At 36.1% G+C, this 26,484-nt stretch overlaps 3 protein-coding genes across 3 annotated transcripts; 1 reads left to right on the forward strand and 2 right to left on the reverse strand.

Moving 5' to 3' along the window:
* Positions 1-9,782: 9,782 nt before the first annotated feature.
* Positions 9,783-17,387, reverse strand: LOC131928528 (tyrosine-protein kinase Src42A). Its single transcript, XM_059284600.1, has 8 exons — positions 16,815-17,387; positions 16,166-16,287; positions 15,871-16,034; positions 15,523-15,691; positions 15,053-15,211; positions 14,697-14,875; positions 14,216-14,372; positions 9,783-13,577 (listed from the first exon to the last, which is right to left on the reverse strand). The coding sequence occupies exons 1-8, from the start codon at positions 17,216-17,218 to the stop codon at positions 13,366-13,368; spliced, it is 1,566 nt and encodes a 521-aa protein (XP_059140583.1). The 5' UTR covers positions 17,219-17,387; the 3' UTR covers positions 9,783-13,365.
* A 309-nt stretch (positions 17,388-17,696) lies between these two features.
* On the forward strand, positions 17,697-21,942 carry LOC131928527 (replication protein A 70 kDa DNA-binding subunit). Its single transcript, XM_059284599.1, has 4 exons — positions 17,697-18,147; positions 18,846-19,006; positions 19,245-20,096; positions 20,292-21,942. The coding sequence occupies exons 1-4, from the start codon at positions 17,841-17,843 to the stop codon at positions 20,796-20,798; spliced, it is 1,827 nt and encodes a 608-aa protein (XP_059140582.1). The 5' UTR covers positions 17,697-17,840; the 3' UTR covers positions 20,799-21,942.
* A 188-nt stretch (positions 21,943-22,130) lies between these two features.
* On the reverse strand, positions 22,131-26,255 carry LOC131928529 (uncharacterized). Its single transcript, XM_059284601.1, has 5 exons — positions 26,155-26,255; positions 24,632-24,820; positions 23,508-24,009; positions 22,654-22,827; positions 22,131-22,402 (listed from the first exon to the last, which is right to left on the reverse strand). Exons 2-4 carry the CDS (start codon positions 24,807-24,809, stop codon positions 22,677-22,679), a joined length of 831 nt encoding a protein of 276 aa, XP_059140584.1. The 5' UTR covers positions 24,810-24,820; positions 26,155-26,255; the 3' UTR covers positions 22,131-22,402; positions 22,654-22,676.
* Positions 26,256-26,484: the final 229 nt, after the last annotated feature.

Genomic DNA, 26,484 nt, shown 5'->3' on the forward strand with positions numbered 1-26,484 from the left:
CATATCACCATCAACAGAACAACCGCGATACACAAGTGGAGGATAACGGCAACAAAGAGGATCCCGTTCCTTCCAGAAGCAGAGAGACAGTAGACCATCAGATAAGTGGTCCGCGGAGAAGTTTGAGGAACAGAAGGAAGACGAAATTTTTTGTCAGCAACCATCAAGTCTTTCATGGTCGCGCTGGTATGAGAACAGACGGTTCAAAAAGCTATAAAAGTGAACTGGTGAAGGCACCAAACGAAAAGGGTGGATGTGAATTCTAGAACTGTTTTGTGTCTCAGGAAGATGATGTAGACACAGTTGATATGTGAAATAGGTATAACTGTCAATCGTATACGAATGGGACGTCGTGGACAGTGAGTGGAATAATAAAATTTTTTTTTTTTACGATTGTGCGATTGACTTTGGAGGAGTGCACCTGCCAGGCGTTGTTTGTGGTTGAAAACACACAAAAAAAGGCAGGGGTGGATGTGACTAGGGTAGGCCTAGCCACTAGTTACAAATCTGATAACGAACGATAAGCCGAGACGCAGTATTACAGTCTGATGCAACATAGCAGGTGGCTTATTGGATCGGACTGATAACAATCTCAAAGCCAACGCGTGCTATTTTGGGAAACGGTACGAGGGGATTCAGACAGCCTGTCAACTTTGATTGATAGGAGGCAGATGTTATTTCACGGACTGTACGTTAGAACTGCGCAACTAGTGGTCGGAGACATCGAGTACAAGTATCGATTACGGAGGAATACAAGTACGAGGACGAGTACGGATACAAGGGATAAATAGGAGGGGACGGCTGAACTCGTTCTCTTCCCTCTTCATCGCTCGCTTTAGATCAGTCAGTCTGTGTGACATATCAAGTTGGTTATATTGTGTTAAGAAGGACAATAGACATGTGGATTCAGTTATATGAAGCCTAGTGAGGACTGTTAGGGGTCAGTTGATTCAGACTATTATTGTGAAACATTCCTGTTGATTCATTGTGTTATATTGAAGCATTTCTTGATTCATGTAATAAAAGGATCAATAGCGAACCTGCATCTTCGAGTCTTTCTACTGTAGTCGATGTTGTGTAGCATGAGTGGTTCAACTCGTTACAATTGGCGTTGTCGGGCAGGATAGACTCGGGGAAGGTCACATATATATATATATATATATATATATATATATATATATATATATATATATATATATATATATATATATATATATATATATATATAGCCAACAGATGCAAGTGTATGTATATTAAGTTTAGAACACAAAATCGTCTTTACAACACAGAAATTATCAGATCGTTATTAATTATTTTTAGGAAAGTTTGCCCACATAATTTGAAATCGTTATCGATGTGCACGGGTGAGCTAAAGTATAACAAAACAACACCCCTACAGTTAGTGAATTTGTGTTAATTGTTTAAATTCTTGCCTAGATTGTCAGCCACTAATTAAATTTATAACGTGATTAAATACCCTATTTTTGGAAAATATAAAAAAAATAAACCTGGAGTGATCTCCCCTAAACATTTTCGAATCTATCTATATATATAATTCTCTTCTGGGAGCCGTTAGAAAACAAGCTGCAAGCGCGCCTTTGCAGTCCCCTCTCTTCCTCTCTATCGCTACCCCACCCCCACCCCACCCCACCCCCCACCACCACCCCTACATGGCCTGGTGAGTTGTAGTTCACTCTAAATGTTTACATTTTACAATCATAGAGCCGGGTTTGGTGACGGCTATTAGGGGCAGATAATTTAGTTTGAAACGATTTTAAAATTAGAGGAGGTAACTAAGAGGAGGCTGCTTTCACGGGGGGGGGGGGGGAGTAGTGTTTTAAAGCACATATTTTCAGTGGCAGCATTGGTACTGTCGAATTCACAAATTATGAATTACTGAAAAGTAGAAAAAAAACAACTAAATAGCGGCGTATGATATGCCGCGGGTCGGCTCGTATATATATAATTCTCTTTTGGGATCAGTTAGAAAACAAGCTGCAAGCGCCTCCTTGCAGTCCCCTCTCTTTCTCTCTATCACTACCATTCCCACCCCACCCCAACATTGTCTGGTGAGCGGTGTTCACTCTAAATTTTTACAAAGCTAAATGTTTACAAATCGTAGAGCCGTACAGCCGGGTTTCTATTAGGGGCAGATAATTTAGTTCGATTTTAAACTTACAGGAGGTAACTAAGAAATAACTAAGAGGAGGCTGCTTTCACGGGGGGGGGGGGGGGGGGGAGGGTGTAGGGTCGGGGTTAGGGGAAAAGGGGGGGGATTCGTGTTTTAAAGCAAATATTTTCAGTGGCAGCATTGGTACTGTCGAATTTACAAATTATGAATTACTGAAAAGTAGAAAATAAAACAACTAAATAGCGGCGTATGATACGCTGCGGGTCGGCTCGTATTTTTATATAACACTACGGGGGATGGTAACTCGGGATATAGACATGATGTTTTACAAGCTTTTATTTATTTAACTCACTTCCTCGTCAGTCGTCAGTCTGTCTAGATCGAAACAGCCGAGAAAATTGCATGCACTTCTACCTACAGTTACGGTTCGTAGTTGGAACGTAGGTCAAGACATGAAGACAATGCATCGTGACATTAAATTTGACTTAATTGGATGCCTAATAATTTTTTTATGAATTAATTAAACTTTTGACCAAATTAGTAGGCATTTCTATCCAACCGCTCCACACGCGTCATCACGTTCAATAGGTGCAATGGTTTTTAGCCATGAAACTCTATTGTAAATAAAACATGTAAAGTACTAAAAAAATTCATAAAAAACGTTTTAATAACAAGCTTTTATGTAATAATGCACTAAAAAGTAGAAAATAAATTATAGACTACTATTTAAATAACTATAAAGAAAAGCGACGGTCTCTTCCTAAATATTAATAAAGGTATCCAATATATACTAAAGTGACTCACGCTTTTCTTTATGATTATTTATATAGTAGTGTATAATTTATTTTCTCCTCTTTAGTGCATTATTACATAAAAGCTTGTTATAAAAACGTTTTTAATGAAATTTTTTAATCCATTTTAAATACTTAAACTTTTTGAAATAGAATAAAATCTCGTAGAAAAAAGAATTGCACACCAAGTGAACGCCAAATAAAATGTGCAGTGCGGAATATTATAAGTACTTTATAAATTCACATGCGTTTTTTTTTTAGAAATATGAAATAGAAAAAATTACTACTTCCGATCAACGGAAATTACTCAAAATTTGACAGAAGGCAGAGAATTAGATCTTTTACTTACATGTGAAATTTCATTTATCTATCTGAAATAGTACTCAAGTTATAGGCTTTTCAAAAATTCAAAGTAGAAAAGTTCCATTTCCGGTTATCGGATGTACGATTTTGAAATAATACTTTTATATGAAATTTCATCAACCTAGCTGTAACGGTACTCAAGTTATCGTGTTTACAGACACACAGACACACAGACACACAGACACACAGACACACAGACACACAGACACACAGACACACAGACACACAGACACACAGACACACAGACACACAGACACACTGACACACAGACACACACATACACACACACACAGACATACGAACAAGATTGCAAAACTATGTTTTTTCCGACCCAGGGAGCTGTAAAACGTCGAGATTTGCAAAAATCTCGATTATTTATTTATTTTTGCACGATTACAAGACTTTCTCTATACTACGTGTATACGAGAACGTAAAAAGAAATTTAACAAAGGGAAATTACTTCAAATAGACTGCTCAAAATGAAAAAAAAAAAAAAAAATTATGAATTATAGACAATAGCAAGTTAATGTTTGTTTTTATATTAAATTAATTATAAAACAATTGCGTTTATTAAAATAGAATATTTTAAATTATTATTTAGAAGTTATAATAATAAAATCTACTAAAGTTAAAAACAAAAAAACACTTTAGCGATTAATTAAAATTATTTTTTATAAGAAAAATTATCAAATAATCGTTACATGAAACAAAATAATAAAAAAGAATTAATTTTGGATCCCTACAAAGGGACAAGAAAAAGAAAAGAAAAAAAAAAGAAAGAAAAAGAAAGAAAGAAAGAAAAAAAAAGGGACAAGAATACACGAATGTATTGAACTGTAATTAATGGAACTTATCATTATTGATGTCGCTTTTCGCCTTAGAAGTATTATATACTGACGAAAAATACTGTAAATAGCTACGATGTTTTAAAAAAAAATAGAACAGAGAATCAATACATTTGATAGCAGAGCACCAGGTTTAGTAGGCCCATTCCCTCTTAGTATTAGATCTAACTGTTTTTAGTATTATTCTATTTTTTATTTTCATATTGTTATTCTTCTTTTAAGTTGGGTTTTTTTTTTTTGTTGTTTTTTTTTGGGAGGGGGTGGAAGTAATGTGAATGTTACATTGGTTCATTTTAATAAATATTCAACTTTCTGAAAGTTTTTTAGTTCTTTATTTCTATAGGCCTATATAACATATACTTATATACTTACTACCCACACCCACCCACCCACACAAATATATATATATATATATATATATATATATATATATATATATATATATATATATATATGTATATGTATACATATATATATATATATATATATATATATATATATATATATATATATATATATATATATATATATATATATATATATATATATATATATATGTGTGTATGTATACATATACATATATATATATATATATATATATATATATACGTCCACTTGCAGGTGCATATATATATATATATATATATATATATATATATATATATATATATATATATATATATATATATATATATATACTCATAAAGACATACATATACTCAGGGAGTGGTGGACTGGGCCGCTTGGACAACGGTAAAATCCCCGGAGGGAGGCAGGGATATCGCTCTGTGATAGGATTGTTAATGCTTTCAATTTTTAAAGTATGTCTTGGTATACTATCGCCAGCACCTGGTGCGTACTTTTCTATGGTGTTACCACATCCCTTCCTTCATGCTTTAAGTGGCGTAAACTCATGCACACAAAAAAGCACAAAGAAATTTTTAAGTCTGACCAGCCGTGCCAAAATTTCTAATTTTTTTTTCAGGCCACTTGGAAACAGCAAGTTCACCCCTGCTCATATCCACCCCCACCCACCCACACCCCCCACACACACATACCCACACCCACACTCACACCTATACTCATAACCATACACAAGCCTATCTATGCCCATGCATATAGGCCTACCTATCTGTTCAATTAAATGAAGTAATTTCAGTAAGGATGTGTTGGCTCCAATGAGAAAGTGGTAAAGATATAGGAACTAAAGCCGTAGACATAGACATAACTTACAAATCAAAGAGAAATAGTTGCCGGCTTGTTGTGTACTTAACAAAAGACTAAAAAAAAAAAAAACTTCCGCTACCGATGCGTCTCTGTCATTATCCCACAATTTTTTTTTTCTTGACTGATCGGCGCAGAAATTTAACTTTGACACAGTGTCAGGTTAAGTCAAAACATTCATCGTTCCGAAAAAAAATGGGGACAGAATTTGGGATTTTAATTTTTTTTATTACCAGAATTATTATCAGAAAAAATAGTTATTATTAAATCAAGGATGCTGGTTACAGCAAATTAGTTTTTTAAAGAATTTCGAGAAGTTTAGGTTAATTACACTCCCTCATTATTTTATAAGCAAAATGGCCAGTAATTCAAAGTCTGTGTTTTTTTTTCCAGATTTGTTAATACATTTTTTTTTAAATTATATACATCATTAAGCACAGTTCGACACAGTGTTTCTTCCAGACTTTTTTCTCCTGAGGGACACTTGATATTTCCGAGGGGCGGAAAACATTTTCCGGGGGGCGGACAAAATATTCCGGGGGGACGACACTGGTAAAAGTATGTTTTCTATATAAATTCCATTTTGTTCGGGGGGGGGGGGGTAGACTTTCTTCGAGCCCCCTCGCCCCAGCCCCCCCCCCCCCCCCAAGAGATGCCTGGAAGAAACTCTGGTTTGACACCAGGGAAGGTGAGGAGTGTCATATCGACTTAATACTTAATACATAGTCATTACGTCACTGGCCGAGGACTGTGACTCTGTGACACCGTATATCTCAAGCTGTACTTATTGAAATAATCTTTGGCATGCATTATTAGCACAATCCTAGGAATTATCCATACGCACTGTTAAACTCATGTTAGTAAAAATTAAAATTTAATACCTCCAACTTGAAGACTCATGACCTTTTTTTTAAAAAGTCTACATAAGACGCATAACACACCTGACATTTTTATTCCAATATCTGACAACATGCATAATTAAGGAAGTATGTAATCAACCAGTCCTCTCCACCCCACCCCCCCCTACCAAAACTTGACATTTATAAACGTCCGCGTCATGTTGACATCTTAACGCCTGATACAACAACTTGATTTTTTAATGTTAACAAAAATTTGACATTACAAGGACGCAATCATCCAATCGTCTATCAGTCTATGAAGCTATTTTTTAATTAAGTTATTAATTTAAAATTAAGACTAACAAAATGACATTTTTAGCTAATTTTATCTACAAAAAAAGCAGATTTATGTCAATATATTGATACTCACGTGATAAAATCTCCATTCTGTCAAAACATTTGATCAGTGGTTGCTAAAGATCAAATTCAACTCTACACGAGCGCTGTATAGAAGATCTATCATCTCACGCTAGTTGATCTCTACATTCTCCTAGATCTACTACAAAAAAAAACTTAGAAAAACAGTTTTGAGTACTTCGAAGTAGGTTATTTTTTCCACCTGGAAAATTTCCTGCCCGCTTCAGTCAAGCATGAACTTCGGCTGTCTCGACACCTTCATCGTTGATCCGCCCAGCGTGGGGGTAAAACTATATATAAATAGCCGCAGATAAGCGCGTGCAATACTGTGTGCGCGAGCAGCTCTCGTTACTCACGCACACACAAAAAAGAACGTTAGGGGAACCGTTAGAACAGTTAATGATATAAAAATAAAAACTCCATTCATAAGTTGTTACATAATCCAACTGCAATAGAATAGTTGAATCGTTACATAAACCAACTATGGAAAGTGGCTTCTTAATCCATTACATAATCCAACTGTGCAATAGAATAGTTTTACCGTTACATAAACCAACTATGGAAAGTGGCTTCTTAATCCATTACATAATCCAACTGTGGAAAATAGAAAAGCTTAACCGTTATTTTATCCCACTTTGGAAACTCTTCTTAATCACTTACATAATCCAGCTGTGGAAACTAGAATACTTTAACTCGCTGCACAAATCAGCTATAGAAACTAGCATCATTCAACCCTTGTATAACCCAACTACCTCTGTAAAAACAGGTAAATCAAACTTGACGGTTAAAAAAAAAACTGACCCCCTTTAAACCGAGTTTCCTTAATCTTTTATGACGCCCATCAAAAGCGCAACACTAAGTCTATAAAAATATATGACCTAATATCCCTCCTTTCCCCTCCACAACTGACAAAAAAACATGGTCTGTTTAATATTCATAGGACAACCCATTCTCCCCCCCCCCCCCCCTCAGTTTCTATCACCCCTCGATTTTTATGATGGCGAATAACTCACAGCACCCACCCCCTACATTATTTTTGACAGCGAATTACTGTCTACCCCTCACCTCACAGCTTCGTCCCCCCCCCCCCCACCACCACTCTACCATTATTTTTGACAGTGAATTGCTGTCTACCCCTCACCTCACAGCTACCCCCCCCCCTCCTCCATTATATTTTAAACCTTGAATTGCTGTCTAACACTCATCTTACAGCGAATAGCTGTCTAACCTGTACCACTCACCTCACAGCTACCCCCCCCCCTCCCCTTCCCCACCTCCTCTAACATTATTTTCGACAACGATTTGCTGTCTACCATCCAGGCGCTGAGACAGAAGATGACATGACTGATACACCCTACGGTGTCAAGAATTTCTTGCACGCAACCTGCCCATCACTTTACGCGGCTTGTGATTCTACGTGTTCATTAATTGAAATAACTGATAGACCTGATCACGAACACCCGACTCAAGGAACAGCAACAATTTGTTGACATCTCATTCTCTTTTTTATATAGTTCTACAACGGACTTTATTCAGGAATGCTTTGGTTATCTCAGGTCACACATTTCCACCATCCATGATTTTGTTTTTCAACTGATTAAAATATTTAAATCGGGCCATGCTGTTGTTTCACCGTCCCTGATCTTAAATTCGTGTGTTCAAATGTTTTTCTAGAACTGGTCTGTAGTTTTTCTAAGCTGCGTCCTCTCCACTCTCACACTACATATTAATACATTTCCCATTGATGGCTAGAGTCTATCGAGCGTCCCTGAGTCTACCCAGCTCTGATGGGTACCTGGCCCCATTTAAGGGAGGTAAAGGCGGTAGGGCATGGTATAACCGCAGTTTCTTCAATTGTCGAGGTGAACTCATTTGCCAAGTTCGAAAGTGCAGCTAGCTGTATTTGAGTCAGGTGGCCAAAGAATACCTTAAATATGTACAAGTATAATCCATCATGCCTGACAGTTTGTGTCCAAAGTCCATCAATCAAATCCTTTAGAAAATCTAAAGTATTTTTTTTGTAATACTTCTAGAACACTTAGGTTTTACAAGAAACAACAGAAACCCTGAGACCAACACACATTTGAACAGACAAGGAAATGACAATCTTACAATGAATGACCAATCATTTATTTTCTGCTAGGCTCAATGCAGCATTTAGATGATAGAAAAATGTCAAATGACCTATGTATGTAGTGTTGAATCAAAGATGGACAGTGCTGCCATGGCCAGTGGTGTAAAAAAATGATCAGACTGTCACACATGTGGTCATCAGACAGCAAACATAGAAGCTTCATGGCACAAATCTTTAAGTACAACAATAGAAAAAAGCATCTCAGTGAGTCTCCCGTCATGTCAAGTATTTACACAGGTATTGCACCAAAAAAACCTAAAGGGATCACAAAAATATACAATCATCTCCTGAATGCATTATGCACTGTACAACATTCAGGGGTGCCACTCATTTTCTAAGTGAATCCTGAAAATGAATCCCAAAATTTTACCAATCCTGAAACTAAAATTTGAAATTTTTGAAACCCTGAAACTTAATTTCGCGCGGAATTTCAAAATAAAATGGACTATTATTTCATTATTTTTTGAGACATTTGATTCATATTATGTTCAATTTACATTCCTTTAAAATGGATTTATTTTCTTTGTAACAAGCTTGAAATAAAAATTAATCTTTAAAGGATTGTGCTTACAACAAAATTAGTTTACAATGTTAGTCCCACCCATCTCTAGGCCTACCCCATAATGTGCTATTGTAGAACTCCCCCCCCCCCCCCTCCCAGCCAGCTTTTATAACATTACTGTATTTAATTTTTGAGAACTTCCTAGCTTGATTTAAAGTGTGTAGTCAGCCAATTGCTAACCTCTATGTCTTGTTATTGAATAATAAGCGCACTATATGCAGACCCCTAATAAGATTGTCACTGTATTAAAATACAGGGTTGACTTACTGTAGCTATTCAAGGCTTTAATTATTAACAGCCACAACAAAAACCTAAAACCCCGTTTTCCCAATCAACCACCAATGGGGTCATCCATAAATGATGTCACGCTTTTTTGACGATTTTACCTCCCACCTCCCCTCGGTCACATATCTGTCACAAAAAGCAAGACCCCGCCCTCTAAAATGACGTCACACCTCAGCCCACACCCCCCCCCACCCCTAAAAATTGCAGTCGAATTTTTTTTAAAATACGATATTTTCCAAAAATCTTGTCTGACCTCTGTCAACATAGAGTATTTTAATCAATTCCTATTACACTTTATTGAAACAATATTCTAAAACGCGAAATAACGGCTAAAATTCGTTTTCTAACATAGCTTTTGGATAATGCAAAAGTGTGATGTCACACCATCTGAACCCCTCCCCCTCATGACAAAATTACGAACCCCCCTCCCCTTACGAGTGTGACGTCATTTATGAACGACCCCAACGCCCCCACCATTGATATACATGATGACGTGAAGAAATATCATGGAAGTTTTAAGTCCATATCGCGGAATAACAGAATTAAGTTAATTTTAAAAATAATTTTAGAAGTAACTACGCTAGTAATACTCATGTCAGAGATGTAGCCGCCCGACTAAGTGAAAAGCTGATTTTTTTTTTACAAGCGGTTGGGAGGGGGCAGTGATAGCGGCTATTTTCTCAGACACGGTACTTCAAGGTTTTTTAAACATTTCAATGACGTTTTACCAAAGTAAAAAAAAACAATTAGATGTAGACCCTGCTAGATTGTGTAACTAAATTATAGCAGGCCTACATATTTTGTTTAATGATATAAAACGATGCAGTTCTAGTTTTTTTTTCTTGAATCTAGAAGTAGGCCCTTATTAAAAATAACCACGTTAAAATTAAACAGCGCTTGTACTTGTAGAACTGCCTTGACCGAGAGACACGACTCAGACTGTGTTCACGTGGTCTCGTGACGTAGGTCTTACGGTCAGCGCGACCTTGAAGAAGCGGGTAAGAGGTGGTAAAAATACATAAAATAGTCCTTCAAATAGTTTTTTTCTTTTCTTTTGGTAATACCAAATACAAAAAAATAATTTTTTTTATGATCGGAGCAAAATCTTTCAGTTTTTTTTTTTTTTAAAGACCATCGGCGATGCTAGTGAGCTTGAGCTAGTACTTGTAGGCTTTAGTTGTTTTTATTACACAGCCTAGCGGTATCCCATTGATGACATCACGTAAATAATGCGAGTTTTACCCCCAACCCATATCGTCATAAATAGCTAGACAACCACACCACGAATGACATCAAAAAGTTTCGTCTACAGCCTCACCCATCTGATACAGCCGATTTGTATTTGGTCCTTGGCGCACGCGTGAGATTGTTGCTGACGTCATTTACTATTCATTTTTTTCGGAAAAGGCCATTAGCGGGAGTGTTGACGATAAAAACGGTTTTTACAATGCCAAAATTTTCAAGCTTAAAACGATCTAAATTTTTTTTAAAAATGAAAACCCGGAAATTTTTAAACTCAAATCTTGCGAATCCGGAAAGGGAAAAAAATATGATTCTCGAATCCGGAAATCCGGGATATCCCGGAAAAGTGGCACCCCTGAACATTTGAAGCAGAGATAGTTAAAAACCTGACAAGATAAATGGATGAAAATATAGACTAGTTATGTCACAGCATTGTTACGCCTCTCATACTGTCTTAGAAAAGTAGTCCACTATCACACAATCATAGCAGGAATTCATACACCCAATCTCATCCTCACCAGCCACATTCAGTAATACACTCAAATAACTTTATACACATCTATATGCACAGCACATGGGGCAAATACAATTCATTAAGAATCAGAATACAAAGTTTCAATAAGGGCTAAAGACTTAAACTTTACATGCTAAATACTGTTAAGACATGACAGCTCATTAGCTGCAAAATATTTAAGCACCAAATACAGAGAAGACACAAACATTATACATCAATGTAGAAGTATGCATTTCTCTGAGACAGGGACCAGTGCTGATGGAAGGGGAAGAACCCATTAGTACACTGGTGATTTGAAAAGGGGAGATAATGTAATCAGCTTAGTGACAAGTGATTCTTGGGTTTTTAACACCTAGGGGGTCCAGTGAATGCATTCAACTAGTGTAAAAATGAACACCATCTGACCTGGTAGAATTCATTTGAAGTATGTTTAGGTTGGGAGATCATATACAGGAATGTCAAGTCAATAGCTTGTATAGTTTGTTGTTCCTCAGCAACCTTCAACTAACTCAATATTCGCTATCAAAATAAAGCTCTATCTTAAACAAAGGCATCATCATTTAGTACAAAAATACATAAACTTTTGAATGATGTAAAAAAAAATTACACAATTCAAATACACAAACTAAGTAGATTATCTAAACAAATAATGTATACGAACTTAGCAAAAAAATAAAAAAAATGTAACTAAAAAATTGACATTTGTAAGAATTACAGCTCAAGAGTAATTTACCCTACATTACATAAACAGGTGTATTCTATAAAAGTGTAAGGGACACGTGTGGGTACATAAACATTCAGTGCTGCTGTGTACAATCAGTGCAACACTAAGCAAGCTGAGCACTCTACTATGGACAACAGCTGTAGGAAATATTTAACAATGACCAGATATTTTGTGCTAATTCATCCACATGCAGAGTGAAGATAGCTGCACAACCTTACACATAAAAAGCTACCCAAAACTTGGAAATAAATCCATACAAAAGTCAGGAATGGGCTGAACTATGTCATATGTTACACATGGATAAATAATCCAAAAATCATGTGACAATTTTTGGACAAGTGACAAATCTCACATGGATGAATCAAGATTATTATGATTATTAGTATAAAAATGTGTTAACAAAAGCCTACTGTGGGTCATGTTGTTATGCATTATTTTCCTAGAATATTTAGTTCAGTTAATTTAGTTTATGCATGCAAAGATTCACATCCACTAAGTGGTAACAAAAATTGTTACTTTGTCAAGCAGACTTTGATATTACTTGAATACATTAGTACAAAAAATTATTTGACAGAAAAAAAATATCACCAGGCCTTTACAGCATGTTCACACACAACAACTTATCCATTTGTTAAACTATCCAAATACTAATTATTTTGCTTTAGATTCAAGTGATGTCTTTGTTCGTATTTATTTTTTAAAACTATTTCATTCCAGATTTAAAGCATGTTTGCCATAACTTAAAATACATTAAAGATTTTATTTCCTAAATATTAATAAAAAGATAAGTGCATAAACTGCTACTATTAAATTACTACAACTAAGTTCAAAACAGATCTTTTTAGTAATCACTACAATGCTCTGAAAACTCGTCAAGTATATTAAAATAAAAACAACGGGTAGCTATGTCAATAAACTACATATTGCCTATGTTTATTTTGTTTTGATAATTCAATTTCATGATTTTTAATGAATTAAAAACTTGATTGATTGTTATTTTTTACAGTTTTCTTTCTATTTGCATCATCAGTTATCATTTTCATACATTCATTCACATTTTCATTTATTCATTTTTTAATTTCCTCAGGTGATCTGATTTACAATCATTCAAAAATCTTACATTCTTCAACTGAACTTCCATTACTCATAGTATTCCATGCACAACTTTTGCTAATAATTTTAAATTTGACAAGATTTTTATTAAATAATATGAGAAAAGTATATACAAATATTACAAAAATGTTTGGCTCTAATAAAATAGAATGTACATAAAAGATAGTTAAAGTGAACAGGCCTATCTTACAAATGATGCTTCCCTATATTCTTTGGGATCCATTGAGAAGAATTCTTCCAGTTTCCACTGCAATGTTTCAAATGTTGGTCTTTCAATTTCTTCTTTACGCCAGCAGTCTAGCATGATTTCATACAAAGGTTTAGGGCAGTTTGGTGGGCAGGGCATTCTGTAGCCATGCTCTACTTGATGCAGAACCTCAGCATTGGTCATCCCTAGTGAGAGAAAAATAAATTTGTGCCATAAATGGAGGGGGTCTAGTAGTAAAACACAAATGTTTTATGTCGGGGGAGTAACTGTGTCTGGGAAAAGTGCTGACAAGATTATCCCTTCAAATGAATACAGGTGAAATCAAATTTATCAGACCTAATTTCATCCTTTTCTCTTAATATCAGACCTGTTTAATTTTTTTTTTAGAATTCTTCTATCCAGGCTATGCAAGTTTTTGAATATTTTTTTTTTACTAAATACACATCTTTTTAAAAATCTAAGTAACAGTGTGCAATACACAGATAATTTGTATACATGTTAAACAGCACTGTTGCCTGATACATAATATGTAAACATAACTTGCTCCTGTCATATTTTTATCCAAGGTTTTAGCTTGCACAAAAAAAACATTGCATCACAGATAGTTTGAGTAATTGTTTGTTTTATAAAGTGAGTTAGATTTCACTATGGCTGAAATCAGAGTCAACTTATATATGGTGCATATGAGGTTGGCACTTAATACTTAGCTGTGTTGTGGGAAATCCCTTTTCGAACATAATTAAGAATGAAGAAGAAGACTGAGTTTCTGTTGAAGAGATCTGATATATACAATTGTAGGCCTAGTTTTAGACAAAATACTTACCTGGATATGGAACCCGTCCATAAGTTACAATTTCTGTCAGCAAAATTCCAAATGACCATACATCTGATTTGATGGTGAACCTGTTGAAGTTGGCTGCCTCTGGTGCTGTCCATTTAATAGGGAACCTGGCACCAACACGGGCTTCATACTCATCCTCCTGTAAATTACAATGTTATCTTTATCAAACAAGGGTAATCTAAGAGGTTAATTTAGTTAAAATATCTATTTTATAGTAGGATTATATTTATATGTACAGTTTTGGCTTATATCTTTGAAAGAAAACTACTTTTTTATTAAATTAATTTTTTCAGATAGTCGCCAGTGAATTTAAACAACCCTGACTTTTAAAATTATTAACTCAATGCAGAGCTTGTTTGGGTGGGCAGAAAAAAAAGCCTTAAAAACTAAACTGAATTTAAAAAAAAAAAAGCTTTTTTTTAAATCATTAATTAAAAAAAAAAATGTAAGTTATACTTCTTACTTTTATAACTCTGGCTAGACCAAAATCTGCAATTTTTACATTGTTATTGTCACCAACAAGAATATTTCTAGCTGCAAGATCTCTGTGAATGTAGTTTTGGGATTCAAGATAAGCCATTCCACAGGCTATTTGGGCTCCTATATCAACCAGTGATGGGAAGGGCAGAACACGAACTTTACCTAGAAATACATTATAAAAAGTGATTAAATCAAGTTCGATGATAGAGTTAAATTTCATTAAATGTAATTAATCAAAACACAAAGTGCTATGATAAATTTTTATTCAATAAAGCATCATAAGATATAAGTGTAGCCCACATATAAAACTATCAATAAAAACAGAAATGCATAATTTACCTTGTAAGTATTCAAGAAGACTACCATTTTTCATGAGTTCTGTTATGATGTAAATGGGTTCATCTTGTGTGCACACAGCATACAGCTGAATAAGTTTGGGGTGTCTCAACTTTTTCATTATCTGAGCCTCAGCCAAGAAGTCTTTGGGATCCATGGTGCCTACAACAGTAATAATAAAAACATGTGCTTGCATAATTTACAGTAGCATAATTTATTATTCCTGGAAGCTGTAAATGTTTATAATAATTATAGTAGTACTTTAAGAACAATACCAAGCAATTCACTTAACATAACTGTGATTACCAACTCTGTAGTGTTACAGTTGATCAAAATAAATATTGCATGCACACATATTCATTACTAGTAAACAAATTACCTTAACCTTATTTCTAAGGTAGATTTTTGTTTTTCAAATAATTTAATTTTATATCAATTATAGGCAATTGGGTAGAACAAAATAAAGTTTTTACCTGACTTAAGTGTTTTGATAGCCACTGGTGTTGTGTTATTCCATAAGCCTTCCCACACTTCTCCGAATTGTCCATGGCCAATTTTGCGAATAAGCTTAAGAGAACTTTTGGGGATTTCCCATTGATCTTTAGTGTTGTAAGATAACCCAACAGTCTGTGGCTTCTCAATCTGTGCACAGAAACAGATAAACACTAAACAAATGAACAGTATTTTTTAGTTTTGTATTAATGTTTAACAATTTAGTCATGCTTAATTAATATCTACCAAAAGCTGATAGGTGCTTATAATTTAATATAGATTCAAAGTTGTGTCCAACAACAGTATTAGATCATCACATGAACACTAACCTGAGAGCAGGCTTTTCTAAGGTTGACACATAGGCCATCAGAATCTGCGCTGTAATGGTCAACTAGTTCTGAAAGTGCTCTGAATGTTACTCTACGAGCAATGAAAAAACCTCCCTCATCTAGTTGACGAATTCTGTAATGCTTAACAGTGTCTCCATCACGAACTAAGATTTAAAAAGGAAAGTTGCTTTTAAAAAAAATCATTTTTAAAAAGTTAGCTGTTAAAAAACTGTTTAGCTCTATAGTCTACAGGGATTTAAAGTACAAGAATTCACAACACTTGACAATGACAAACCTGATAAAGAGTAATCATTTCTTCGACTTTCACTGTCTCTTATTAAGAAAGCTCCATGTTCATTTTCAGGTGACAGCAGCTTCTTTTCAGCCTCAACTCTTTTTATCTTTCCAAAATACCATCTGAAGAAACAAAATAGATATTATGTGCTGAATTACACCAAAAATATAGTTGATTTCGGCATCTCAAAAATTAATAAAATGATCTTGTGAATCAATAAATCACCAAAGGTAACTAAGTGCTTTATAAAAGCAGGATCAAAACTAACTACAATCCTAGAGAGGGTGAAAACCTAAACCAGGACATCAATGTCGAGGTCTAATAGCCAATTAGAACTACTAACTAGAACTAGATATAATAATACACATAGTATAGTCTAGTGCTATTTAGCTTGGCCCAATATTTCTTTTATTTTTACATTTAATACTTTGTTATAATAACTAAGTAAAAATTTACCTACACAAAACAGATTCTATAGGCCTAGAATATCTACAATATCTAGATCTACTAAATAATAAATATCTACTGCTTAGGCAATAAATAATAGGTAGATCTAGATCTAGAAGCTAGGGGGGGGGGGGGGGCCTATTGATTTGAATTAATTATTAATAGGCCTAAACTAAAGAATATATTATAAATGTGTCCTTACGCTTCAGATTCTAAGCTTTTTAAATTTGCAACATAGTTGGAAGGAATATAACCCTCTTTCTTTGTTGTTTTTGACCGAGCATACCACCAATCTCCTTGTGTATCATTGATTATTTCCAAATGTTCTCCCTTTCTAAAAGACAAGTCTTCATCTGTACGTGCATCATAATCGTACAATGCAACAAATACTTTTAGAGGCCCAGAAGGCACTAAATCTATTGTGTCAACTTTGCGTTGTGGCGACTGATTTAAAGGAGATGGACTGCCTTGAGAATTGTTTGTATTTGATGCTGCTGCACTGGTAGCCTTATTAGTCAAGGCACCGTTTTCTGTGCCTCGGGATGGTGATGTCTCTACAGTTGTGGAAACAGGTTCTGGGCGAGATCCTCCAAAACAGTTACCCATGTTTGAATATCACATAAACACACTTATTTGAAAGTCTAAAGAGTTGTGACTTGACGGGCTCAAAGATACTTTAAGAAAATCATAATAATTAGCGAAAATGATTCTAAAAAAACAAATATTTATTAGAAATTATGCCACTTAGAAATGTAAAGTAACCATTTTCGGATGATCTCAGACTACTCCTCAATAAAAAAAATAATAAAATGTTGTTAAACCTTATTTAATCGATTTCATATATTATTTCAATATTATTATTTTAGTTTATTAATATTTTATTAAAAATAAGCTTTGCAAAACTTATATGCTGAGTATTTTTCAACTTTCCTTAGGGATTAATTTCTTTTGAACATTAACTAGTGTGTGAAAAGGGCAGTATTGATCAATTTCAGCGAAACGAGAGTTTTCATTGGTTACAAACCCGGAAATTATGAGACCCATTCTTGGACCAATGATATTTTCATTCGGTCATAAGCAATGTAAAAAGTCAACTCACTTCCTGTTGCGAACCAAATAGCGCGCCTTTCTGGTTGATCTTTTGTGTTGGACTTCTAGATCTACTGCGTTATAAAATTTTGTTTCGCCTAAGTAATTAAAATATTGAGGTCTACAGATCTATAACAAGATGGTTAAACTAACTAACGGTGCCATTGTTGATATACTTAATGGTGGCACGCCTGAAAAACCACTATTACAAGTCATAAATGCCAAAAAAATAGAATCTGCCAACACTGTTGATCGCTATCGACTTTTGTTGTCAGATGGTGACTATTCGTATTCTCATGTTATGATGGCTGCTCAGCTAAACAAGATGATGGAAAGCAATGAAGTCACAAATTTCTGCGTCATTGAAGCCACAAAATATATGTGTAACAAGTTGCCTGGCGAAAAGCGTGTCATTATTTTACTGGACATCAAAGTCTTGGCTAAAGGTTTAATTTCATTTATTTTTCTTTAGCTAGGCCAAACTAAAAGTAAACTAGTGTAAACTCAAACTTTTTGGGGAGTGAACCATTAACAATGGGAGCAATTTACAACTCTTAATTAATAAAGATAATACGTAGAATTCGTCTCTTTGTTTGATTCTCTATATAAGTGGGCGTGTCTTCTATAGTTTTTTTGTAATGAATAAAATTTTCAAACATCGTCACTCGCGCGATCGCCACACATGCAACAGCAAGATGATGGGAGAAAAATCTCAATGTGGGCGGCGCGAGCGTAATCCTAGTACATAGTCTACTCTAAACTTATATTATAAATTCCCAGAAGAGTAATCTAGATTTCTAGATCTATCTACCTACTCTAGATCTAGGTGTTGGTTACTGTACTGTTGTGTAACAATCATTTTATGCCTTTCTATTTAGAAATCTAGATCTGTGTTTATGAACTGTTATGATAATCAAATTTTAATAACAGCTGATCCTCTTTAAAAGATTAGTCTTAATGATGGATTTAGTCACTTCAGAATTGTGATTGACATGAGTCCATAAAATAATTTTAAATAAAATCAGATTTACAATAGGCCATTGGCCAAGCTCTTGCATTTAATGCTAAAAATAAGTAAACCTAAAGAACCTTCCATCCCACCAGGGCCAGTGTCCTTATCTAGTATTTTTATCTTTTTTATTAGGTAGCGAAGTCGGCCAAAAGATTGGCAATCCTACTACTATTAACCCAACACAAGTTCCAACAAAACCTGTCAGTTCAGAACCTGCTGGTGTGGATAAAAATCCTGTCATACTGCAATCTAAACAAGTAAACAACACAACTGGAAGAGCACAGCCTAGCTTGGTGAGATACATACACCTGTATTTTAATGTTTAATTTTATTTTGTATCCTTCATACAGATGCTTATCTGTTATAGAATTAACATTATCACAGTCATTAAATGAGTGGTTTGTTAGTGAAGTACTATCAATAAGAACACCTTGTAAGCCATAATTTTAATAGTAATTAAATATATTTAATAAGGTAATTTAAAAGCTTATTGGCTTGAGTAATTGAATTAATTTTATAAAACCTTTTCAGAGTTCTGGCTTGTCTGCGAATTCATCTGTCAGCAAGAGTTTGACTCCCAATACACCATCTCGTCCTCACTCCATTGCTAGCTTGACTCCATATCAGAACCGATGGCGCATTAGGGCCAGGGTCACCATGAAGTCAAATATTCGTACCTGGAATAACTCAAGAGGAGAAGGGAGATTGTTCAACGTGAATCTTCTTGATGACAGTGGGGAAATTCGTTTAACTGGGTTTAATGATCAGGTGGACAAGTTTTACAATCTTCTTGAGGTGAACAAAGTCTATTACTTTTCAAAATGCACCCTCAAAACTGCAAATAAACAGTATTCAAGCTTGAATTGTGATTACGAGATGACAATGAACCCAGAAACCATCATTGAACCCTGTAATGAAGAGATTGACCTTCCAATGATGACCTTTGACTTTGTGCAGCTTTCAGAGCTGGAAAAGTGCAAGCCTCCATCTAACGTTGACATTATTGGTGTTGTTAAAGTTTGCAATGATACTGGAACTGTTATTGGTAAGCAAACCCAGAAGGAAATCACTAAACGGGACTTGCAGATAGTTGACCAAACGGGACTTGCTGTTAATCTTACATTATGGGGAGATGATGCTGTGCAGTTTGATGGTCAGGGTTTCCCGGTGGTTGCTGTGAAAAGTGCCAGGCTGTCAGATTTTCATGGGCGTTCTTTGTCTGTATCAAACGGCAGTCAGCTGCTCATCAATCCAGACATCAAGGAAGCACACATCCTGCGAGGCTGGTTTGAAAATGAAGGCAGATACCAAAATTTTAACAGCTATCAGAGTGAAGGAGGCCAATCAAGTGGTCATTCCACCAACTGGAAATTGTTTTCACAGGTGTGTTTGATATTTTATTAACCCATATTTAAGTACAGAGTATGTTGTTGTTTTTTTTTTAAAAAAAAGGTAAACTCTAGTTTTTTCTTTGTTCTTTTAGTCCTTTATCTTTGAATGCTAGAATTTACAATCTGTTAAATTTTTTTTAAGCAGCTTAATTGCTCATTGTATTTACCTTTTTTTTTTTTTTTGTAGGTAAAATCAGAAAACCTTGGCCAAGGGGAAAAGGCTGACTACTACACCGCTAGAGGTACTGTTCTGTTCCTGAGAAAAGAAAACTGCATGTACCAGGCATGCCCAACGGCAGAGTGTAATAAAAAAGTAGTGGATCAAGGCAATGGTCTGTACCGCTGCGAGAAATGCAACAGGGAGTTCCCGAATTACAAGTGGAGGATGATTCTCAGTGCCAACGTGGCCGACCACACTGACAATCAGTGGATTACCTGTTTCCAGGAGTCAGCTGAAGCTCTAATAGGTATCAAAGCTGATGAGCTTGGTTCCTTGCGTGAGAAAGATGAGAACCAATTTGACCAGGTTATGAGCGAGGCCCTGTTCAAGCAATACACTTTCAAAATGCGAGCTAAGGTGGAGTCTTATAATGAAGAGAGCCGGCTGAAAACAGTTTGTGTTTCTGCTACACCTATTGATTGGAAGGAGGCAAGTATCCAATTATTGGAACAGATTAAGCAGTTGGGAATTTAAATGTTTTATTATGTTCTGACTTGTGACCATTTTTATATGGCTAGTTCTGTATATTTTCTTAGTTTGTACCTGGTATACAGTTAATGGAAATAAGCCTGCTGGGTATTATGAAGAAGCTGAGTTGTAAATTGACTTTGTTTCAAATACAAATTGAAATTTGAGCTGACTCTGTTGGTATAGTTGCATTTTTTAAAACAACTCATTGCTTGTACAGAAATTGGCCATTATATTTGCATCGTTTAAATGTTTTTGTTAAAAGTCCAGTTCTGCAATTACACATTGTCAAATGCTGGTGTTATTTTTGTACCATCTATAATCATCACCGGTAGTAGTTTTTTTTTTTTTTTATCATGTGGGTATAGGACTAACTACCTTAAAACTTTTTTGTTTTCCACTGGTGGATTAGATTGAATATAGTCAGAATTATTTTATAAAGACAGTTTTGTGCACTGTATTTGAATTATTGTATGTTTATGCTCACTCCTATTTAACGAGCAGTACTATGTGATTTTTTTTTTAGTGTTCCAATTATATTTACTTGATAGTATATAAAATATTGTTTTGCCATTGTTTCTTTTCTTTATCATTAATGCAAATCTGTATGTTAATTGACATACCAATGTTACTGCTAACTGAACATCCATATATTTATTTTTTTAGCAACAAAGTGGTGAAATAAATATGGATGGGGGGTGAAGTAAGATCATTCTTGCATAATGATATAAGTTGGCTGAGGCTACCAAAATAACCTAAGATTTTCAGTATTGAATTTCAGTACTATATTACTGATTATAAATTTTTAGTTCAATACATTCTTTTGAATAGCTACTTAACTAACTGATGTATATTGAGAAAAAACAATACTTTGTTATATGATGTATGCATTGAGGTGTATAAGAAAATAAACTGTTGACAAAAAAAATTCTCTGTGATCTAGTAATGTTGGCTTATTAAACAATGGGTAATCGCAAAAGTAGGTACTAGCTGATTGTTTCTGACGCCAGCTTTCAAGTTTTAATTTTTTTTTCAACTTATTTGGGGTGCTAATGATAGGATGATAAATAAATCGTAAAAGAACTTACTGGCTAAACAACTTCCAATTATATTTCATTAGTCCAAATGGACAGGCATTCTTTATTATAGCCTAATATGGTTGTTTTTTTTTCTTCTATATTTTGTTCTCTGAGTAGCCATACACTTTAATAGAATGTTAAATAAAAAGCTTTTAAAACGTTCCATCTCTATTATTCAAAATGTGGGGAATTCTAAAATTAGATTAATTGAACACCTACTAATGAATTGCAACAAAGTAATAACACATTTGATTTATTAACCTGTATATTTATTAGCGTTATGCTTAAATAACTCAACAAATTTGTTGAAGAAAAAAAATTGAATAAGAAGGGTGTGAAATCATTAAGTAAAATAATAAGTAAGTAAAATAAAAAGAGCATTAATTTTGTGTTTTCAAAATTCCTGTATTTGTATAGTATAATTTTAAAAAAAAACAAGTCTTCTCCCTTTCCAATGTCGAGCCTTGTTTTTAAGTTGTAATTATTGCCTTTATTCACTTTCACTGTAGTTCAGGGTTTCGCCCTCTCTACCTGTTGTAAAACATAAAAAAAAAACAGTTATATCTTAAGGGCATTTGTAATAAATATTGATAAAACAAATAATAACAATACACTATTCATGATTCTGAACATCGTTCCAAAAGAAAAATCCTACTCGTTTTGTTGTAGAAAAATATACGACAATGACAATTTGTATACTAATTGATATTCATATGTTTGCAAATGAATGATTGTAATCAGAATAGGGAAGATGAACTTGATGTGTCAATATTTCAACTGACCTGTTGTCTGGACTCAGGATGTCCTAGCTGCTCTGTGAGCCCCTGGGGTGACCGCTGTCTTGTGCCTGGTGCCACTGGTCCCGCCAGCTGGCAAATGTTGGCCTGGCCGAGCTGTTGTACCCACCCCACGATAAAGGTGGCATTGGGGTGGGGGGGATAGCCCTCGACGCTGGCCTGTGTGATAATGGATATGGTAGCAAATGTGTTTTATCAGTACAAATATAAAGAGAAATCTTTCAAGGGCTTAGGTTCCAGAAAATATTCTTAATAAGCTTGATTTTTTTTTTTGTGTATCTAAGTGAAGGTGCTTGCAGGAAAATATTTTCATATTTACCAATAAAATATAATTGTTGTATTTCTTCATAGTAAATTTTGTAAATTCAAAAATAATATGTATAGTTTTCTTATACAAAACATAGGCAGCTGACTATTTTAGAGTTAGCAAAAGAAGTTTCACTGATAGTATGTTCAATATATAGAAGATATAGGGCCTCCACACAAATAATTAAAAAAGGCTTATTCGGTTATTCATTAAGAAGTGATTTTTTCTGGAACCTAACCCATACACTAAACAAATATAGTATAGGGCTCAAAATTTTTCTATACAGGCATAATAATAGGTGCTCCAAACTGACTTCAAAGCAATTCCGCAACAGTGTCTTTGCTTATATTAAGTTATATAGACAGTGCTAATGATTCTAAGAATATGGAAACCAAATTAGATGGCAGCAAAACAGTCTGTTAGTCTGATAAATCTGGATGAACATCGACTTACTTAACATAGTTACCGACACATTAAACGGCAACATGACCGCCAACAAGATGGTAAGTTATGAAGATGAAAACAAAAGTACCTTCGTTGTTGTTGGTGGTCAGTAGCTCTCTGCCCCTGTGCTGATACCACAGTGTCTTGCGCTGCCCTCGACAAGGGCCAGTCGATGATCACATTCTCGTCTGCGCATTCTCCTTGCCCCAGATTCGCACCTTGATTCGGCGCGTAGCCTTCGCAGCCTTGCGCACCGTATTCGTGCGGGTCACCAGCGGCAAACCCCGTGGGGTCACCCAGCGCGTGCTGCGCCTGGCTCATTGGTCTGGCTGAGGGGAAATCGCTTGCTTGACCAGCGGCCTGATAGCCGGCCCTGGACGGAGGGACAGTTTGCCCAGAGGCTTGGTACCCAGCTCTGGATGGGGGGACGGTCTGTCCAGCGGCCTGGTAGCCGGCTCGGGATGGGGGGACGGTCTGTCCAGCGGCCTGGTAGCCGGCTCTAGAGGGAGGCACCTGTGGTGTCATTCTCGCTGTGTTGGTGCCCCCCACCCCACCGTCCTCAGCGCCATCTACCATACAGCGATTGGATGCTAGAAGAAGTAGAAAGTCCACGCATGTAACGCTATGGTTATAATTAATATAATGTAATATACTAAATGTACTGTAGACATCACAGTGTATTTAAGTTACAGATGTTTGTGTGACCCCCCTCCCTCCACCACAAACCTAACAGTTAACCAATGCTGGAAACAAATCAACGAGGTTTCTTAGCTTACTTGATAAAAAAAAAATGCATTGTACATCTTCCATTTAGTACGTTCTATAGTTTTAACAATATTTGTTTAAATTTAAGTGGTTTTTCTAAAAGCTAGCACTCCCCTCCCCCCGAACGAAATGGAAATTTATATAGAAAATATATTCTACTAACAGTATTTACCCCCCCCCCCCCCCCCACCCACCCCCCGAGAAAAAAAGTCTGGAAGAAACACTGAGCTGCGTCAGTTGAAAACGCTAGTATACAAGTCATATAAGTTCTTACATTGTTTTGACTTTCAAAGTCATCAGGTCCTACAAAGTCATAAGGTCCTACAAAGTCGTATGGTCTTACACTAAATGTCAAAATCAGAAATTCTTACGCTAAATGTCAGTCAAATATATGGTCTTACACTAAATGTCAAGGTCATAAGGTACACTAACTGACAGTTGGGTTACCTGGTTGTGGGACCTCGTTGCTGGGTGGCAAAGAAAACCACCCAAAGTCCAGCGGGTTCTGTTTGGTGGGGTTGCCGTCAGCAGATGTTTGCTCCTGGCTGTGGCCGCTGTTGTTTACGTCACTGGGTTGACTTGCGCCTTGTCGGCTCATGACACGTCCTGTGTTCGCCCTGGACATTGTCGTTGTTTCTGTAGGAGAGAACACACAGAGCTGCCGTGTATGTTCATCTGACTGATACACTTTGCGAGGATAGACTAAATTCTAAACGGAACTTTTATCCTTATTTGTTCTAAGTACCGGTGGCGTAGGCAGGGTGTGTTGTGAGGGTGGGAAGTAAAACTACCCTTTTAGAACCTGGTCCAATTGTCCATTGAAAAAATTAATTAGAGTTCACAACACGACATTCAATGATAGTGGAGCCATTATTTTACCCAGCCGCCTTTACTTTCCAGAGAACACATTGGCTAACTAAAAATATCAGTATGGCGCTAGCAATTATAGAAGTAGGCTACAGAAAGTAGCTTGCTTCCTTTGACGAAAATTAATCTTGACACTAGAGAAATAATTATGGGTTCGCTGAAGCTGATTACGTTGGAATGTTATCTACAAATGATAAATAACCTGCATAATAGGTCTGTAAGAGATGGATGGTGGTTCTAAGACATTATACCCCCCCCCCCTGGATTTCTTTCATGCAGCTCTCCAAGGTAAGGGGGGGGGGGGCAGAGGCGTAGCGACCCTACTCGGGGACAAACTTTTCGATTTGCACCCCCCCCCCCTCAAACTTTCGATTTGCACCCCCTCGAACTTTTCATTTGCACCCCCCCCTCACACTTTTCATTTGTACCCCCCCTCACACTTTTCATTTGCACCCCCCCCTCGAACTTTTCATTTGCACCACCCCCCCCTCAAACTTTCGATTTGCACGCCCCCCTCAAACTTTCAATTTGGCGCCCCCCTAAGGTCGGCGCCCGGGGACATATGTTCCCCCCGCCGCCCCCCCCCCCCCTCGCTACGCCTCTGGGGGGGGGACTGGCTTCCCCCACCTCCCACCCTTCCGTCAGGAACTCAAAATAGAACAAATTTATATAGAAAGCGTATAGGCCTACTTCAACCAGGGTGTGTGCCGCCCCTCCCCCCCCCCCCTCCCCAGGAAGATCAATGTCCATAAGAAACGCTATATCCCTTTCATTGCTACGATTGTATTACCCCCCCCCCCCCTCCACCCGCTCAGTAATACCACCGTATGGAGAAATAAAAAGCCACGTGATTACAATTGGGAACGAGTCATAGCGGCTGTCAAAAGTGGGTGGCAGAATTGCTGCGAATCACATATTGAGTTGTGCCTAACATTGGTCAAGTCGGCTTTACATAGAATCATAGATCTAGATCTACAATACGACAAATTATAGATCTATTTATAGAACTATAAATCTATGTTTTCACAAGGAACTGCTCTGCAATTAAATCTATCCGTGTCCCTTTATGTAATTAACCCAACACAGTTTGAGCGGTGTCTCACCAAAAGTCCGTATTATACGACTGGTGTCCGGAAATAATGTCACCGTTGTTATCCTTACACAAAGTAACCAGCACAACACAGCTATGGAAATACGGCGCTTTTGTTTAAAGACAGTGCAGCGTTGTGTACACTGTCTCGCACCACTGAAGCCTGTTCTTGTAATTTGATAAATGGAAGCTGGATAGTAAGTTGAATGGTGTCCCATCACAAAAGATTCTACTGTATAGGACCCGGTATATTTGGTTGTGTCAGTGTAGTTAAAAGTTAAATTAAAGTAACCTTTTTTTTTTCGGACCTGGAGCTCCGGTTACAGTATAAAGGGATCACGGG

The sequence above is a fragment of the Physella acuta genome, unplaced genomic scaffold (genome assembly GCF_028476545.2).
Source record: "Physella acuta isolate Inbredline_101_S28 unplaced genomic scaffold, ASM2847654v3 ptg001514l, whole genome shotgun sequence".
In the NCBI taxonomy this organism is placed as follows: domain Eukaryota; kingdom Metazoa; phylum Mollusca; class Gastropoda; family Physidae; genus Physella; species Physella acuta.

What these genes read in the sequence shown, in the direction of transcription:
- LOC131928528 (XM_059284600.1), bottom strand. Translation starts at nt 17,218, where the DNA reads ATGGGTAACTGTTTTGGAGGATCTCGCCCAGAACCTGTTTCCACAACT. An exon ending in TATCAAAACACTTAAGTCAG is followed by an intron (nt 15,212 to 15,522) that starts GTAAAAACTTTA and finishes TTACTGTTGTAG; the next exon opens with GCACCATGGATCCCAAAGAC. An exon ending in GTCTAGCCAGAGTTATAAAA is followed by an intron (nt 14,373 to 14,696) that starts GTAAGAAGTATA and finishes TGTAATTTACAG; the next exon opens with GAGGATGAGTATGAAGCCCG.
- LOC131928527 (XM_059284599.1), top strand. Translation starts at nt 17,841, where the DNA reads ATGGTTAAACTAACTAACGGTGCCATTGTTGATATACTTAATGGTGGC. An exon ending in GAAGAGCACAGCCTAGCTTG is followed by an intron (nt 19,007 to 19,244) that starts GTGAGATACATA and finishes AAACCTTTTCAG; the next exon opens with AGTTCTGGCTTGTCTGCGAA. An exon ending in ACTGGAAATTGTTTTCACAG is followed by an intron (nt 20,097 to 20,291) that starts GTGTGTTTGATA and finishes TTTTTTTTGTAG; the next exon opens with GTAAAATCAGAAAACCTTGG.
- LOC131928529 (XM_059284601.1), bottom strand. Translation starts at nt 24,809, where the DNA reads ATGTCCAGGGCGAACACAGGACGTGTCATGAGCCGACAAGGCGCAAGT. An exon ending in CAACGAGGTCCCACAACCAG is followed by an intron (nt 24,010 to 24,631) that starts GTAACCCAACTG and finishes TACTTCTTCTAG; the next exon opens with CATCCAATCGCTGTATGGTA. An exon ending in GACCACCAACAACAACGAAG is followed by an intron (nt 22,828 to 23,507) that starts GTACTTTTGTTT and finishes ATTATCACACAG; the next exon opens with GCCAGCGTCGAGGGCTATCC.